This window comes from Rana temporaria, chromosome 12, assembly GCF_905171775.1.
Source record: "Rana temporaria chromosome 12, aRanTem1.1, whole genome shotgun sequence".
In the NCBI taxonomy this organism is placed as follows: domain Eukaryota; kingdom Metazoa; phylum Chordata; class Amphibia; order Anura; family Ranidae; genus Rana; species Rana temporaria.
This window is the reverse complement of record NC_053500.1, coordinates 3,854,532-3,872,417: the sequence shown is the minus strand read 5'-3', so window position 1 is coordinate 3,872,417 and position 17,886 is coordinate 3,854,532. Positions and strand designations below refer to the sequence as shown.

The window sequence follows — 17,886 nt, the reverse complement described above, 5'->3', positions numbered from 1 at the left end:
TCCTCCCAGTGACACCAGTGATGGGGCACAATTCCTCCCAGTGATAGGGGCACAATTCCTCCCAGTGATAGGGGCACAATTCCTCCCAGTGATGGGGCACAATTCCTCCCAGTGATGGGGCACAATTCCTCCCAGTGATGGGGCACAATTCCTCCCAGTGATGGGGCACAATTCCTCCCAGTGATAGGGGCACAATTCCTCCCAGTGATAGGGGCACAATTCCTCCCAGTGATAGGGGCACAATTCCTCCCAGTGATAGAGGCACAATTCCTCCCAGTGATGGGGCACAATTCCTCCCAGTGACACCAGTGATGGGGGCACAATTCCTCCCAGTGATGGGGGCACAATTCCTCCCAGTGATGGGGCACAATTCCTCCCAGTGACACCAGTGATGGGGCACAATTCCTCCCAGTGATGGGGGCACAATTCCTCCCAGTGACACCAGTGATGGGGCACAATTCCTCCCAGTGATGGGGGCACAATTCCTCCCAGTGATGGGGCACAATTCCTCCCAGTGATGGGGCACGATTCCTCCCAGTGATGGGGCACGATTCCTCCCAGTGATTGGGGCACAATTCCTCCCAGTGATGGGGCACAATTCCTCCCAGTGATTGGGCACGATTCCTCCCAGTGATTGGGGCACAATTCCTCCCAGTGATTGGGGCACAATTCCTCCCAGTGATTGGGGCACAATTCCTCCCAGTGATTGGGGCACAATTCCTCCCAGTGATGGGGCACGATTCCTCCCAGTGATTGGGGCACAATTCCTCCCAGTGATTGGGGCACAATTCCTCCCAGTGATTGGGGCACAATTCCTCCCAGTGATTGGGGCACAATTCCTCCCAGTGACACCAGTGATGGGGCACAATTCCTCCCAGTGATTGGGGCACAATTTAAATAAATGCACATATATTTGCATGACGCTGTTATTATTTAATTAGAAATTTGCATTTTTTTGGGGGGAATTTAGCCTGCAGAATATTGCAGCCGGGATTGTGGGTCCAATGCTAGGCTCCTGTAGACTTGAGCTGCAGGGAGTGTCAGCAGTGCAGTGATCACCGCACTCGGGTTCCGTCTGCTGCAGTGGCTGAGCCAGATCGTGGCTGCCGTTTACACCAACAATGGGGTCCGATGACAGCAATGATGGGGGCAAAATTCCTCCCAGTGACACCAGTGATGGGGCACAATTCCTCCCAGTGATGGGACACAATTCCTCCCAGTGATGGGGCACAATTCCTCCCAGTGACACCAGTGATGGGGCACAATTCCTCCCAGTGATGGGGGCACAATTCCTCCCAGTGATGGGGCACAATTCCTCCCAGTGATGGGGCACGATTCCTCCCAGTGATGGGGCACGATTCCTCCCAGTGATTGGGGCACAATTCCTCCCAGTGATGGGGCACAATTCCTCCCAGTGATGGGGCACAATTCCTCCCAGTGATGGGGCACGATTCCTCCCAGTGATTGGGGCACAATTCCTCCCAGTGATTGGGGCACAATTCCTCCCAGTGATTGGGGCACAATTCCTCCCAGTGATTGGGGCACAATTCCTCCCAGTGACACCAGTGATGGGGCACAATTCCTCCCAGTGATAGGGGCACAATTCCTCCCAGTGACACCAGTGATGGGGCACAATTCCTCCCAGTGATGGGGCACAATTCCTCCCAGTGATGGGGCACAATTCCTCCCAGTGACACCAGTGATGGGGCACAATTCCTCCCAGTGATGGGGCACAATTCCTCCCAGTGACACCAGTGATTGGGCATTATTTTTTCCCCACTGACGTCGGGACCTTTTCTCTTCCCAATGGCTGCAGTCTGGCCCCCCTAAAATCTAGAGTATTAGGCTGCAGCTTTTCTCCCAGCCACTAGAGGGTGCTGGTTTGCTTGGTATGTCCTTCTCTTGTACTCCTCTTGTGCAGGAAGTGGAAGAGTGGCCATTTTATTTTCCCAGCACATGTGGATGAAAGATTAGTGAGGTTTCTAGAGGCACAGAAACCTCTTCTGGTTGGATAATGAAGCGTGAGTACGCCCTGGGGGGGGGGGGGGGGGAGATGCATGGAGCAGACAGGACACTATTATATATTGCAATGATGCAAAAGAAAGAATTAGCATTAATACAATACAGTACTTGTATTGTGACGGATTAATCTGGGGGCCTGTACACGTGTTTCTCCATACACCCCCTGCATGTAAGGGAGACGTGTCTCCAGATTGGCGTGCGTTTGATATGTAGGGGGCTTACATTTAGGTTGCACTGAAGCTGCATAGAAGATGCATTGGATGCGTTTGTCTAGTCCTGTAAAAACGGGGCAGGTGCAGCGTAATATGACATTTTCTGCATGCATACCTGTATACTGCATCTTTACAGGCGTGTCTGCATAGAACTGCATCTTTACAGGCGTGTCTGCATACAACTGCATCTTTACAGGCGTGTCTGCATGGAACTGCATCTTTACAGGCGTGTCTGCATAGAACTGCATCTTTACAGGCGTGTCTGCATAGAGCTGCATCTTTACAGGCGTGTCTGCATAGAGCTGCATCTTTACAGGCGTGTCTGCATAGAGCTGCATCTTTACAGGCGTGTCTGCATGGCACTGCATCTTTACAGGCGTGTCTGCATGGCACTGCATCTTTACAGGCGTGTCTGCATGGATCTGCATCTGTACAGGCGTGTCTGCATGGAGCTGCATCTTTACAGGCGTGTCTGCATAGAGCTGCATCTGTACAGGCGTGTCTGCATGGAGCTGCATCTGTACAGGCGTGTCTGCATAGAGCTGCATCTTTACAGGCGTGTCTGCATAGAGCTGCATCTTTACAGGCGTGTCTGCATAGAGCTGCATCTTTACAGGCGTGTCTGCATAGATCTGCATCTTTACAGGCGTGTCTGCATAGATCTGCATCTTTACAGGCGTGTCTGCATGGCACTGCATCTTTACAGGCGTGTCTGCATGGAGCTGCATCTTTACAGGCGTGTCTGCATGGAGCTGCATCTGTACAGGCGTGTCTGCATGGAGCTGCATCTTTACAGGCGTGTCTGCATAGAGCTGCATCTGTACAGGCGTGTCTGCATGGATCTGCATCTTTACAGGCGTGTCTGCATAGAACTGCATCTTTACAGGCGTGTCTGCATAGAACTGCATCTTTACAGGCGTGTCTGCATAGAGCTGCATATTTACAGGCGTGTCTGCATAAAACTGCATCTTTACAGGCGTGTCTGCATGGAACTGCATCTGTACAGGCGTGTCTGCATAGAGATGCATCTTTACAGGCGTGTCTGCATAGAGATGCATCTTTACAGGCGTGTCTGCATAGAGCGGCATCTTTACAGGCGTGTCTGCATATAACTGCATCTTTACAGGCGTGTCTGCATATAACTGCATCTTTACAGGCGTGTCTGCATAGAGCTGCATCTGTACAGGCGTGTCTGCATAGAGATGCATCTTTACAGGCGTGTCTGCATAGAGCGGCATCTTTACAGGCGTGTCTGCATATAACTGCATCTTTACAGGCGTGTCTGCATATAACTGCATCTTTACAGGCGTGTCTGCATAGAGCTGCATCTTTACAGGCGTGTCTGCATAGAGCTGCATCTTTACAGACGTGTCTGCATAGAGCTGCATCTTTACAGGCGTGTCTGCATAGAGCTGCATCTTTACAGGCGTGTCTGCATAGAGCGGCATCTTTACAGGCGTGTCTGCATTGAGCTGCATCTTTACAGGCGTGTCTGCATAGAACTGCATCTTTACAGGCGTGTCTGCATACAACTGCATCTTTACAGGCGTGTCTGCATGGCACTGCATCTTTACAGGCGTGTCTGCATAGAACTGCATCTTTACAGGCGTGTTTGCATAGAGCTGCATCTTTACAGGCGTGTCTGCATAGAGCTGCATCTTTACAGGCGTGTCTGCATAGAACTGCATCTTTACAGGCGTGTCTGCAGAGAGCTGCATATTTACAGGCGTGTCTGCATAGAGCTGCATCTTTACAGGCGTGTTTGCATAGAGCTGCATCTTTACAGGCGTGTCTGCATAGAACTGCATCTTTACAGGCGTGTCTGCATAGAGCTGCATCTTTACAGGCGTGTCTGCATACAACTGCATCTGTACAGGCGTGTCTGCATGGAACTGCATCTTTACAGGCGTGTCTGCAGAGAGCTGCATATTTACAGGCGTGTCTGCATAGAGCTGCATCTTTACAGGCGTGTCTGCATACAACTGCATCTTTACAGGCGTGTCTGCATAGAGCTGCATCTTTACAGGCGTGTCTGCATAGAGCTGCATCTTTACAGGCGTGTTTTACACTTCATTGCATACTTGTATTGCAGACCCACATAACTGCATACCTGAGTACCTGCGTGTCTACATACCCATGTGGTTGCATAGCGGTAGACAACATGGTTTTGGGTTTGCATCCTTGGTGGGCGGGGGGGGGGTGGTATTGCGTATAATGGTTTGGCACATCTAGTTGCTACTTTTTTTTTTAACCTGTTATACAAGTTACATGGCTTCAGAAGGGAGCAGTGGCTGGGTAAGGCAGGTACACCGCCCTCGGGTCCACTGATCTGGTGGTGTTCACGTTTCCTGATGGACCAGTGGCATTCGGTGTCTCTGAGCCACTGTGGTGTTTGGCATTGCTGTGATTCTTGACGCATTAGAATGTCATTGGGAGAGTTTAGCGGAGCTGCAATGGACTGCGACCTGAACACACCTGATATTGGATCGAGCCTGGTTAGTACTTGGGTGGGAGACTGCCCGGGGATATACCGGGGGCTGTAAGCGTTTCCCTCCAGGGTGAGGAAAGTGTCCGAGGCTGCTGTGTTTTGAGAGTATCTCAGGTCAGAGGATCTTAGGGCAGTATTTGAGGTGGTTTGCTCCGAGTACGCCTCTTGGGAACTTCTGGGCCTGCCAGGAGGTCCCACTTTTAGGTGAAACTCCACTTTAAGTCTCATTAAGGGTCAGATTTCGTCTATATCCATTTTTTTCCAGGGACCATTGTTTTTCCTACGTCATGCAACGGGTAACGCAGAAAGTCCTCCCTTATCTGGCCACCCTTGTGTCCTTGGGACGTGAACTTGGTCTTGACCATCCTTGCAGAAAGTCCTCCCTTATCTGACCACCCTTGTGTCCTTGGGACGTGAACTTGGTCTTGACCATCCTTGCAGGAAGTCCTCCCTTATCTGGCCACCCTTGTGTCCTTGGGACGTGAACTTGGTCTTGACCATCCTTGCAGAAAGTCCTCCCTTATCTGGCCACCCTTGTGTCCTTGGGACGTGAACTTGTACTTGACCATCCTTGCAGAAAGTCCTCCCTTATCTGGCCACCCTTGTGTCCTTGGGACGTGAACTTGGTCTTGACCATCCTTGCAGAAAGTCCTCCCTTATCTGGCCACCCTTGTGTCCTTGGGACGTGAACTTGGTCTTGACCATCCTTGCAGAAAGTCCTCCCTTATCTGGCCACCCTTGTGTCCTTGGGACGTGAACTTGGTCTTGACTATCCTTGCAGAAAGTCCTCCCTTATCTGGCCACCCTTGTGTCCTTGGGACGTGAACTTGGTCTTGACCATCCTTGCAGAAAGTCCTCCCTTATCTGGCCACCCTTGTGTCCTTGGGACGTGAACTTGGTCTTGACCATCCTTGCAGAAAGTCCTCCCTTATCTGGCCACCCTTGTGTCCTTGGGACGTGAACTTGGTCTTGACTATCCTTGCAGAAGCCACCCTTTGAACCAATTTGAGAACCTCTGTCCGTCCTTTGACTCTGAAGGTGGCTTCTTTGGTTGCTACCACTTTGGCGAGGAGAGTTTTAGAGATGGTGGGCCCTCTCATGTACGGAGCCGTTCTTCGTCTTCCATCCATGGTGGTGTTGCATCCTCCTCCCTCTTCTTGCCTACAGTGGTTTCTAGTTTTCACTTGAATCAGGACAGTGTCCTGTTCTGTTCTTTTTCTCTTTTTTTCCCCCCTAAACCACAGTCTGCAGGCGAAAGATCGCTGCATACCCTGGTGGTTGAGTACTTGAGTTGGCGGCGCAGGTCAGGAATCCTGGTTTGTGCTGCCAGAAGAGCCCAGGAATGGCAGGCGGCATCAAAGTTGCCTATTTCTCATTGGATCCACTAGTTAATCATTCAAGCCTTGAAAGGGCAAGGTACACACCCTTTCTGGTGAGAGCGCCCTCTACCAGGAGGGTGGGTGTATCTTGGGCTATCGAGCGTCAGGGGGGCTCAGGTTTTCAAGGCCACTACTTGGCTCATACGTTCAGAGTTTTACCAGATGGATAAGGATGCTGCCTTGGCCACCGTATGTACCGGGCGGCAGAATAGGTCCTTCTCAGGGGGCAGTTTCAGCTATTTGTGTTTCACTCCCCTCAAGTATATTGTTTTGGGACGTCCCACATAGGGCTGGGGAAAAAAATCGATTTGAATCGAGTTGCGACACCGCCGGTCCTGAAGGAGTTGCGGGGAGGAGTTTTTAGGCGAGGCCGCAGCTTCGGCCTAGTCCGCAAGGCCAGACGCCCTCCCCACTTTTTTTAGGATATTTCTTGCTTGCTATAAAAAATAACTGAGGTACTTCCTGTGTAGGAGGGGTTATATAGGGGGAGGACTTCCTGTTTGCTTGATCTGCCAGTGTCCATTCCACCTGTAGGTGGCGCATATCCCACATAGTAATCACTACGACCTGCTCTGTGTCCAAGAAATGGATGTAGGAAAAAAATCGCATTTTCTGTTTTTACCCCACAATACATTTTACTAGTGACCGGCCAACAAATTTATTTATTAAGTGAAACTAGTGTTTATGGTTTTTATTTTTTTTGTAGTTTATTTCTAGTTATTTTGTATTGTTTGTTTTTCTTGCGCTTTTTAATTTTTTTTTTTTTATTGTTTTTGGTACAGAAGTTTGAAAGTTCTTCGTCTAGTTGTCATTTGTGTACCAGGGAACTTGATTAGCATCCTTGCTTGAAGAATGTGTTTTATTTATTTATTTTTAATTTTTTAGCTTTTGGATAGAGTAGAGCAGGGATATGCAATTAGCGGACCTCCAGCTGTTGCAAAACTACAAGTCCCATCATGCCTCTGCCTCTGGGTGTCATGCTTGTGGCTGTCTTGCTATGCCTCATGGGACTTGTAGCTGGAGGGTCTGCTAATTGCATATCCCTGGAGTAGAGCAGGGCTCGACAAATCCCGGTCGCCATGGCGACTAGAAATAGTGTCCTGGCGACTTGGCTTGGAAGGAGGTGGCTTTTTTGCGAGCTGGCGCCATCTGGTGGTGGCCGTTGGTATTACAAGTTAAGCATTACAAGTTAAACAGCAATTCTAATGTAATTTTTCACTATTTTTCACTGCCATCTTCTTTCCTCTAATTAGAACCCCCAAACATTATATATATTTTTTATCCTAACACCCTAGAGAACAAAATGTCGATCGTTGCAATACTTTCTGTCACGCCATATTTGCGCAGCGGTCTTACAAGCGCACTTTTTTGGGAAAAAATTACACTTTTTTTAATTTAAAAAAATAAGACAACAGTAAAGTTATCCCCATTTGTTTTTTATATTATGAAAGATAATGTTACGCCGAGTAAATTGATACCCAACATGTCACGCTTCAAAATTGCGTCCGCTCGTGGAATGGCGTCAAACTTTTACCCTTTAAAATCTCCATAGGCGACGTTTAAAAAAATCTACAGGTTGCATGTTTTGAGTTACAGAGGAAGTCTAGGGCTAGAATTATTGCTCTCGCTCTACCAACCGCGGCGATACCTCACATGTGTGGTTTGAACACCGTTTACATATGCGGGCGGTGCTCACGTATGTGTTCGCTTCTGCGCGCAAGCTCGTCAAGATGGGGTGCGTTTTTTCTGGCTCCTAACTTTTTTAGCTGGCTCCTAGATTCCAAGCAAATTTGTCAAACCCTGGAGTAGAGAATGATTATGAACTGGACCTCCTGTCCTGGGGAAACACACTGGTGAGCACCCTCGGTAGCCCATTGACCATTCCATTATGAACTGGACCTCCTGTCCTGGGGAAACACGCTGGTGAGCACCCTCGGTAGCCCATTGACCATTCCATTATGAACTGGACCTCCTGTCCTGGGGAAACACGCTGGTGAGCACCCTCGGTAGCCCATTGACCATTCCTTCAGCTTTCTAACAGAAGGCCGGTACAGGCGAGATGGGTGGAGGACGTGTCTGCAAAGAAAGAGCCTGCCATTGAACCAGTGATGTTGTGGGGGGCGGGGCTAAGTCCCAATGTCTGTTAATGGAGGCAGCAGCGGGAGCACGCCCGCATGGGTGCCCCCATGGAAAGCGGCTCTCCCTGGGGGGCGTCCGATGAAGGGGAGGAGCCAGGAGCGCCGCCGGGGCACCCCAGAAGAGGGAAGTTTAGGGGCTGCTCTGTGTAAAACGCTGGCATAGGGCAAGTAAGTATAACATTTACAATCAATTTTTTCAATTTTGGTGGCCGAAATTTCCTGCAGCACACTTCAGGTTTAGCCACACGTTAGAAATGTATGAAGAAATGACTTGTGCGCTATCCTCCTGGCTCCTATTGGTTGGGGAGTAGTCGTGCAGCAGTGCATTCTGGGAGTGCTGTCTTTAGGTTGAGCTTTGTCCTGTCTTTTTTTTTGCAGCGTACGTCCACGGTCACTCCGAGACACCGCTGTACAGGTTCTCTTTGGCGGATGGCACTATGGTAACGGCGCAGACCAAAAGCAAGTTGTTCCGCAACCCCGTCACCAACGATCCTCATGGCTTTGTCTCTACTCACTTCCTACAACGGTACGTGCAAGAATCGTTCTCTACCTATTGTGGCCCTCGAAATATGCTCGTGGGCGGGGCGATGTGTGTGTTCAGAGTGGGCTCTTTTGTCTTTGAAGGACTCCAGTGGTAACGTCTCCTGTCCTTAGTTGTTTCCTTTTGTTGCATACACCATATTTAACCACTTAAGGACCGGACCAATATGCTGCTAAATGCCCAAAGGTGTTTTTACAGTTCGGGACTGCGTCGCTTTAACAGACAATTGCGCGGTCGTGCGACGTGGCTCCCAAACAAAATTGGCGTCCTTTTTTTCCCCACAAATAGAGCGTTCTTTTGGTGGTATTTGATCACCTCTGCGGTTTTTAGTTTTTGCGCTTTAAACAAAAATAGAGCGACAATTTTGAAAAAAATGCAATTTTTTTTACTTTTTGCTATAATAAATATCCCCCAAAAACATATATAAATTTAAATTTTTTCCTCAGTTTAGGGCGATACGTATTCTTCTACCTATTTTTGGTAAAAAAAACGCAATAATCGTTTATCGCTTGGTTTGCGCAAAATTTATAGCGTTTACAAAATAGGGGATAGTTTTATTGCATTTTTATTTTTTTTACTACTAATGGCGGCGAGCAGCGATTTTTTTTTTTTTTCGTGACTGCGACATTATGGCGGACACTTCGGACAATTTTGACACATTTTTGGGACCATTGTCATTTTCACAGCAAAAAATGCATTTAAATTGCATTCTTTATTGTGAAAATGACAACTGCAGTTTGGGAGTTAACCACAGGGGGCGCTGTAACATTTAGGGTTCACTGTGTGTGTTTACAAATGTAGGGGGGTGTGGCTGTAGGACTGACATCATCGATCGAGTCTCCCTATAAAAGGGATCACTCGATCGATGCGCCGCCATAGTGAAGCCGTGTTTACATACGGCTCTCCCCGTTCTTCAGCTCCTGGGAGCGATCGTGACGGGGCGGCTATAAACGAATAGCCGCGCCGTCGTCCCGGATCGCTCCCCGAGGCTTACCGACCGCCGCATGTACCGGGGGGGGGGTGTCCCGATCGGACCCCCGACCCACGTCAAGCAGAGCATGTACAGGTACGTACATGTGCCTGTCCGTGCCATTCTGCCGACGTATATGTACATGAGGAGGTCGGCAAGTGGTTAAAGGGTAGCTCCACTTTTGTGGACAAAACAATATAGTGTATACAATTGTGACACGTGTCCTATTGTATTTGAATATTATTAAAGATGACACTACTACTCTGGGGAAGTTAGCAGGATTTTTTTTTCTATTACACACTATAATTGCTGAAAAACATTTATTCATTGCCTACTATAGTGAAGCTGTGATTGGCCACAGCTATCACATGGTACAGATGCACTGTGACTGACGCTGTCTGTGCCATGTGATCACTGAGATCAACACAATAGCACGCAATGAATGGCTATGAATGAAATCTGTTCATTGTGTACTGCTGTCACGTGATCCCTTTGATTAGCTTACAGCTATCACATGGTACAGATGCAATGAGACCGGGGATGTCTGTACTATGTGACCACTGAGATCAACACAATGGTACACAATGAATGGCTATGAATGAAAACCATTCATTGTGTACAACTGTCATGTGATCATTATGATTGGCTACAGCTATCACATGGTACAGATGCACTTTGACTGTCTGTGCCATGTGATCACTCAGACCAATCACTGAGATCAAAACAATAGTACATAATGAATGGCTATGAATGAAAGCCATTCATTGTGTACAACTGTCATGTGATCGTTGTGATTGGCTACAGCAGTGTTTCTCAACTCCAGTCCTCACGGCGCACCAACAGGTTAATGTTTTCAGGATTTCCCTCAGGTGAGACGGCTGTGATAATTACTAAGGCAGTGAAACTGATCAAATCACCTGTGCAAAATAATAGAAAGCCTAAAAACATGACCTGTTGGGGCGCCTTGAGGACTGGAGTTGAGAAACACTGGGCTACAGCTATCACATGGTACAGATGCAATGAGACTGGCGCTGTCTGTACTATGTGATCACTGAGACCAATCACTGAGATCAACACAATAGCACACAATGAATGGCTTTGAATGAAAGCCATTCATTGTGTACAGCTGTCATGTGATCCCTGTGATTGGCTACAGCTATCACATGGTACAGATGCAATGAGACCGGCGCTGTCTGTACCATGTGATCGCTGAGATCAACACAATGATACACAATGAATGGCTATGAATGGAAGCCATTCGTTGTGTACAACTGTTTATTCACAGCGATCACATGGTACTGGCCAGGTGCAATGATCTGTCATCCGCTGTGACTAGGAGGTGGGTGACTGGGAAGGCGCTATATGACGTCCACCCAGGATGGGGAAGCTCCTGCTTGGCCATCATTAGCAGATAATAATGAAACTTTTGGTATGAGGCTTGGGTTCAGGCAGTGTTTGCAGCCAGGTAAGACTGGATTTTCGTAAGTAAAGGATATTGTTGGGGGTTGGGATACGCTTTTAGTGTTGGGTGTGAGTGTTAGGTTTTTTTTTTTTTTTTGTAGCCATGCTTGATAACTGACCAGAGTCTTTTGTGTTGCATATTTCAGAGAGCAAAATGGCTACCGACCCAACCCAAATCCCATGTCTCAAGGCCCCATGCCTCAAGGCCCCATGTCTCAAGGCCCCATGTCTCAAGGCCCCATGTCTCAAGGCCCCATGTCTCAAGGACATATGCCTCAAGGCCCCATGTCTCAAGGACATATGCCTCAAGGCCACATGTCTCAAGGCCCCATGTCTCCACGACCTATGTCTCAAGGCCCCATGTCTCCACGACCAATGCCTCAAGGACCTATGTCTCAAGGCCACATGTCTCAAGGACCTATGCCTCAAGGCCCCATGTCTCCACGACCTATGCCTCAAGGACCTATGTCTCAAGGCCACATGTCTCAAGGACCTATGTCTCAAGGCCCCATGTCTCCACGACCTATGCCTCAAGGACCTATGTCTCAAGGCCACATGTCTCAAGGACCTATGTCTCAAGGACCTATGTCTCAAGGCCCCATGTCTCAAGGCCCTATGTCTCCACGACCTATGTCTCAAGGCCACATGTCACAAGGTCCTATGTCTCAAGGCCCCATGTCTCCACGACCTATGTCTCAAGGCCCTATGTCTCAAGGCCACATGTCACAAGGTCCCATGTCACAAGGTCCTATGTCTCAAGGCCCCATGTCTCCACGACCTATGTCTCAAGGTCCCATGTCTCAAGGTCCTATGTCTCAAGGCCCCATGTCTCCACGACCTATGTCTCAAGGCCTCATGTCACAAGGTCCTATGTCCCAAGGCCCCATGTCTCCACGACCTATGTCTCAAGGCCTCATGTCACAAGGTCCTATGTCACAAGGTCCTATGTCCCAAGGCCCCATGTCTCCACGACCTATGTCTCAAGGCCTCATGTCTCAAGGCCCCATGTCTCCACGACCCATGTCGCAAGGTCCCATGTCCCAAGGGCCCATGTCACAAGGTGTGCGCCCTCCTTTGCCTCATCCTAATCCCAACAACACCATGAATGTCTCGCCTGCACAGGCCATGCCGCCACAGAACAGAAACTACGGCATGGGAGAGCCCAACAACATGGGGCAAATGCCTGGCATGAGATACGGCTCCACCGGCAACATGGGTCCATCGCAACAGGGTCAGGGAATGCAGCAATCGCCATATCAGAACAACAACAACAACAACTATGGCATCGCCATGGGCAGTCCGCCGCATGGCAGCCCCAGCATGAGCAGCAGCCAGCCTGGTCTGATGGTGTCTCCCCGGAATAGAGGGAGCCCCAAGATGGGTTCCAGCCAGTTCTCCCCCATTCCAGGTATGTTCTTCAATTTCGGACAATGTCTACCTTCAGGTACCATTCCTCTGGCAAGAGAAGCATGTATATATTTAGTAGCTCTGCAGCCAAAAGTGGCTTCCCGAACGGCCGCTTCTCCGCCCTCTCCTCTTTCCCTGAACGGCCGCTTCTCCGCCCTCTCCCCTTCCCGCCAACGGCCGCTTCTCCGCCCTCTCCCCTTCCCCTGAACGGCCGCTTCTCCGCCCTCTCCCCTTCCCGCCAACGGCCGCTTCTCTGCCCTCTCCTCTTCCCCCGAACGGCCGCTTCTCTGCCCTCTCCTCTTCCCCCGAACGGCCGCTTCTCCGCCCTCTCCCCTTCCCGCCAACGGCCGCTTCTCTGCCCTCTCCTCTTCCCCCGAACGGCCGCTTCTCTGCCCTCTCCTCTTCCCCCGAACGGCCGCTTCTCCGCCCTCTCCCCTTCCCGCCAACGGCCGCATCTCCGCCCTCTCATCTTCCCCCGAACGGCCGCTTCTCTGCCCTCTCCTCTTCCCCCGAACGGCCGCTTCTCCGCCCTCTCCCCTTCCCGCCAACGGCCGCTTCTCTGCCCTCTCCTCTTCCCCCGAACGGCCGCTTCTCTGCCCTCTCCTCTTCCCCCGAACGGCCGCTTCTCTGCCCTCTCCTCTTCCCCCGAACGGCCGCTTCTCTGCCCTCTCCTCTTCCCCCGAACGGCCGCTTCTCTGCCCTCTCCTCTTCCCCGAACGGCCGCTTCTCTGCCCTCTCCTCTTCCCCCGAACGGCCGCTTCTCTGCCCTCTCCTCTTCCCCCGAACGGCCGCTTCTCTGCCCTCTCCTCTTCCCCCGAACGGCCGCTTCTCTGCCCTCTCCTCTTCCCCCGAACGGCCGCTTCTCTGCCCTCTCCTCTTCCCCCGAACGGCCGCTTCTCTGCCCTCTCCCCTTCCCGCCAACGGCCGCTTCTCCGCCCTCTCATCTTCCCGCCAACGGCCGCATCTCTGCCCTCTCCTCTTCCTGCCAACGGCCGCTTCTCTGCCCTCTCCTCTTCCTGCCAACGGCCGCATCTCTGCCCTCTCCTCTTCCTGCCAACGGCCGCATCTCTGCCCTCTCCTCTTCCTGCCAACGGCCGCTTCTCTGCCCTCTCCTCTTCCCGCCAACGGCCGCTTCTCTGCCCTCTCCTCTTCCCGCCAATGGCCACTTCTCTGCCCTCTCCTCTTCCCCCGAACGGCCGCTTCTCTGCCCTCTCCTCTTCCCCCGAACGGCCGCTTCTCTGCCCTCTCCTCTTCCCCCGGACGGCCGCTTCCCTGCCCTCTCCTCTTCCTGCCAACGGCCGCTTCTCTGCCCTCTCCTCTTCCTGCCAACGGCCGCTTCTCTGCCCTCTCCTCTTCCTGCCAACGGCCGCTTCTCTGCCCTCTCCTCTTCCCCCCCCCAACGGCCGCTTCTCTGCCCTCTCCTCTTCCTGCCAACGGCCGCTTCTCTGCCCTCTCCTCTTCCTGCCAACGGCCGCTTCTCTGCCCTCTCCTCTTCCTGCCAACGGCCGCTTCTCTGCCCTCTCCTCTTCCTGCCAACGGCCGCTTCTCTGCCCTCTCCTCTTCCCCCAATCGGCCGTTTTCCGCCCTCTCTGCTCTTCCCCCAAACGGCCGCTTCTCCGCCCTCTCCCTCGAAATGTGTGAAGTAGTTCAAATCAGGTCTTTGGAGCACAAACATTGACAGAGAATAAAATGACAGTGAATTTATTTTTTCTCTGTACCTTGAGGATGAATTACTCCATGGTGCCTGAAGATACAGAGGTCAGTGATTGCTTTTTTAAAGCATCTGTACTGTTTGCAAATAGATGATTGACGGACAAACCTTTGTATGTGGAACTGGCTTCATGTCATGAACAGCCTTATTGATCAATGCGTTTTGGTTGCACATGAACTAAGCTGGTTTATCTTGGCCTAGAATGGTTACTGTACTGATTGTGGTTCTGTATTGTCTTACAGGAGTGAACTCTCCGATGGGGTCATCTGGGAACGCAGGAGGAGGAGGAGGAGGGAGTTTTTCGAGCAGCTCACTCAGCGCCCTTCACGCAATCAGCGAAGGAGTTGGCAGTTCTCTTTTGTCATCCTTGTCCTCGCCTGGTCAGAAATCGGAGAACGCCCCTAATATGAACATGCCACAGCAATCTAAAATGCCCTCGGAGTGTAAGAGTCCGGCGGGGATGTTTTGTGAACAGGGACAAGTGGAGAGTTCTGTCTGTCAGTCCAGCGGGAGGGAGCACATGGGGGAGAAGGACAGTAAAGAAAACATTGTTGAAGGCCCTGACAGCCAGCGGGCCCAAGTAGAAAGTAAAGGTCACAAGAAGCTCCTGCAGTTATTGACGTGTCCTACCGAGGAACGTGGTCATAGCACCATGACCAACTCTTCCATGGACTCTGGCTGCAAAGATTCCTCCAGCAACGTCACCAGCCCCTCCAGCGTGTCGTCCTCTACTTCCACCGGCGTCAGCTCCACGTCAAATCTGCACGGCTCCATGCTGCAGGAGAAGCACCGCATCCTTCACAAGTTGTTACAGAACGGCAATTCCCCCGCCGAGGTCGCCAAGATCACCGCCGAAGCCACCGGCAAGGACAGTTTCCAAGAGTCGGTCAGCTCCGCCCCTTCCACGGAGCCAACAATAAAGCAGGAACAGATGAGCCCGAAGAAGAAGGAGAACAATGCGCTTCTGCGATACCTGCTGGACAAGGACGAGGGCAAGGATCAGAAGGACATTAAACCCAAAGTAGAACCCATGGACAGCAAAATGGGCCAGTGCAGCAGTTCCTCTGTTTCCACATCCAGCCAGGACAGCAAGGATAATATTAAGATCAAGACTGAGCCCGCTGAGGAGGTAACCATTAAAATAGCCATTTTGCATGCTAGTGTTATCCCCTCATAAGGTCCTTTTTTATAAAGGAGACTTTGGGGGAGCATGTGACCTCCTCGTTCGTTCAAATCCCTAACCAGAACCACGTAAACCCTTGCTGAAACTTTTAACTTTGCTGCAAGCTCCCAGCCCTGTGTCTTTGTTGTTCTCTTAGAGCCACCACCAAAGGTCAAGGTGCAAGCTCCCAGTCCTGTGTCTTTGTTGTTCTCTCAGAGCCACCACCGAAGGTCAAGGTGCAAGCTCCCAGCCCTGTGTCTTTGTTGTTCTCTTAGAGCCACCACCGAAGGTCAAGGTGCAAGCTCCCAGCCCTGTGTCTTTGTTCTCTTAGAGCCACCACCAAAGGTCAAGGTGCAAGCTCCCAGCCCTGTGTCTTTGTTGTTCTCTTAGAGCCACCACCGAAGGTCAAGGTGCAAGCTCCCAGCCCTGTGTCTTTGTTCTCTTAGAGCCACCACCTAAGGTCAAGGTGCAAGCTCCCAGCCCTGTGTCTTTGTTCTCTTAGAGCCACCACCAAAGGTCAAGGTGCAAGCTCCCAGCCCTGTGTATTTGTTGTTCTCTCAGAGCCACCACCGAAGGTCAAGGTTTCAGCAAGGGTGAATTTTTGTGGGTCTGGTAAGGGAATTGAAGGGACAAGGAGGTCAAGTGCTCCCCCCAAGCCAATCATTGAGTATTTGGTGGTGGCTGTAAGACCTTGGGGGAGCATGTGACCTTGTTTTATTGTTGTGATTCAGCTGTGATTGGTCAAAGCTAATCACATGGTGCAGATGAGCTGTGATTGGCCCTGTCTGTACCATGTGATCAAATTGAACCAATCACAGCTATCAACATAATTGTACACCATGTATGGCATGAAAGGGAGCCATCCATTGTGTACAACCGCCATGTGACCTTTCCGGTGATTGGTCACATGATACCGGCAGTGAGCCCGTACACTGATCCGTCATTGGCCATGGACACAGCTGGTGACAGATCCCGCGGCCCTGCGAGCTGTCCTTTCTGAAAGGTAGTCATATGATGTCCTATCAGGATGGGAAAGCCACCAACCCAACCGTCCATCTGCTATAGGCCGGGTGGAAAGGGTAAGGAAACCCAAGAACTTGCTTTGTCATTGCAGTTCCTCAAACTGAAGGGTGCTAAATCTGGTGCAGCTCGGCATAGAAACCAATCAACTTCCAGGTTGTATTCTGAAAGCTTAATGGAACAAGCAGAAGTCGGAAACTGATTGGCTACCGTGCACAGCTGCACCAGATTTTGCACCCTCCAGTTTTAGTAAATCAACCCCAAAATATTCCTACAAATATAAGTGGCCTTTTTTCTCTAAACTTTTGTGGTGAAATGATCTATCCTCCCTTTTTTTTTATTTTGCGGTTTTGTTTTATGTATACATAATATCATTTTTATGTCTTTGGTTATCGGAGCCAAAACTTTCCAGTAAAACAATTCTTTATTTGCTTTCAGGTGACCGGAGACTTGGACAACTTGGACGCAATTCTCGGTGACCTCGCAGGCTCAGACTTCTACACCAACCCTATGAGCTCCAGTACGGCAAACATGAGGGCTAAAACGCCGGTGTACCCGGACACGTCCCCCATGGGTAAGCACCGCCCCCCCCCCCCCCCAACAGTCCTATTGACGGTCAAGGGCCCCAGGAGCCCAACACACGGGGACCCTAAAGTGGGGATCAATGTCTGGCATTGTAATATATAGTTATATATTGGCAGATACCCTAGAGCAGTGATGACGAGCCTTGGCACCCGAGATGTTTTGGAACTACATTTCCCATGATGCTCTTTTACTCTGCAGTTGTAGTTCCAAAACATCTGGAGTGCCAAGGTTCGCCATCACTGTCTTCCTGTTCTTCTTCCATCTATTGCTTTTATAAATACCTACCTCATTTAAACTCCAATGGAAAATGTTGGTGGTTCCTTGTGTATGGAAATATGGGATGTAGGCACGACATTCTAAGGCACCAGCACACATTATTTATTTATTTATATGGATAAATAGTAGAGGTGCACTGAAATGGAAATTTCAGAAACGAAACCGAAATAAAATGTCAGGCCGAAACCGAAAATTTCTTTTTTTTTTTTATAATTGTATGTTAAAACGCCACCATCACCTCCTGCCCCACAACCTCCTGCCACAGTGCCACCATCACCTCCTGCCCCACAACCTCCTGCCACAGTGCCACCATCACCTCCTGCCACAGTGCCACCATCACCTCCTGCCCCACAACCTCCTGCCACAGTACCACCATTACCTCCTGCCCCACAACCTCCTGCCACAGTGCCACCATCATCTCCTGCCCCACAACCTCCTGCCACAGTGCCACCATCACCTCCTGCCCCACAACCTCCTGCCACAGTGCCACCATCACCTCCTGCCACAGTGCCAC

The 17,886-nt window shown here is 50.6% G+C and overlaps 1 protein-coding gene across 4 annotated transcripts in view; it reads left to right on the top strand.

The window, feature by feature from the left end:
* Positions 1 to 17,886, top strand: part of NCOA3 (nuclear receptor coactivator 3) — a 76,441-nt gene that overhangs the window by 32,557 nt on the left and 25,998 nt on the right. For 3 of the 4 annotated variants that reach the window (XM_040330512.1, XM_040330511.1, XM_040330510.1), the window contains exons 9-12: positions 8,618 to 8,765; positions 11,358 to 12,619; positions 14,572 to 15,458; positions 16,950 to 17,085. In XM_040330512.1, the coding sequence (XP_040186446.1) occupies positions 8,618 to 8,765; positions 11,358 to 12,619; positions 14,572 to 15,458; positions 16,950 to 17,085 (2,433 nt within the window). Of the gene's footprint in view, positions 1 to 1,928; positions 2,022 to 8,617; positions 8,766 to 11,357; positions 12,620 to 14,571; positions 15,459 to 16,949; positions 17,086 to 17,886 lie in introns of those variants that run through there. The other variant, XM_040330513.1, reaches the window with a different exon arrangement.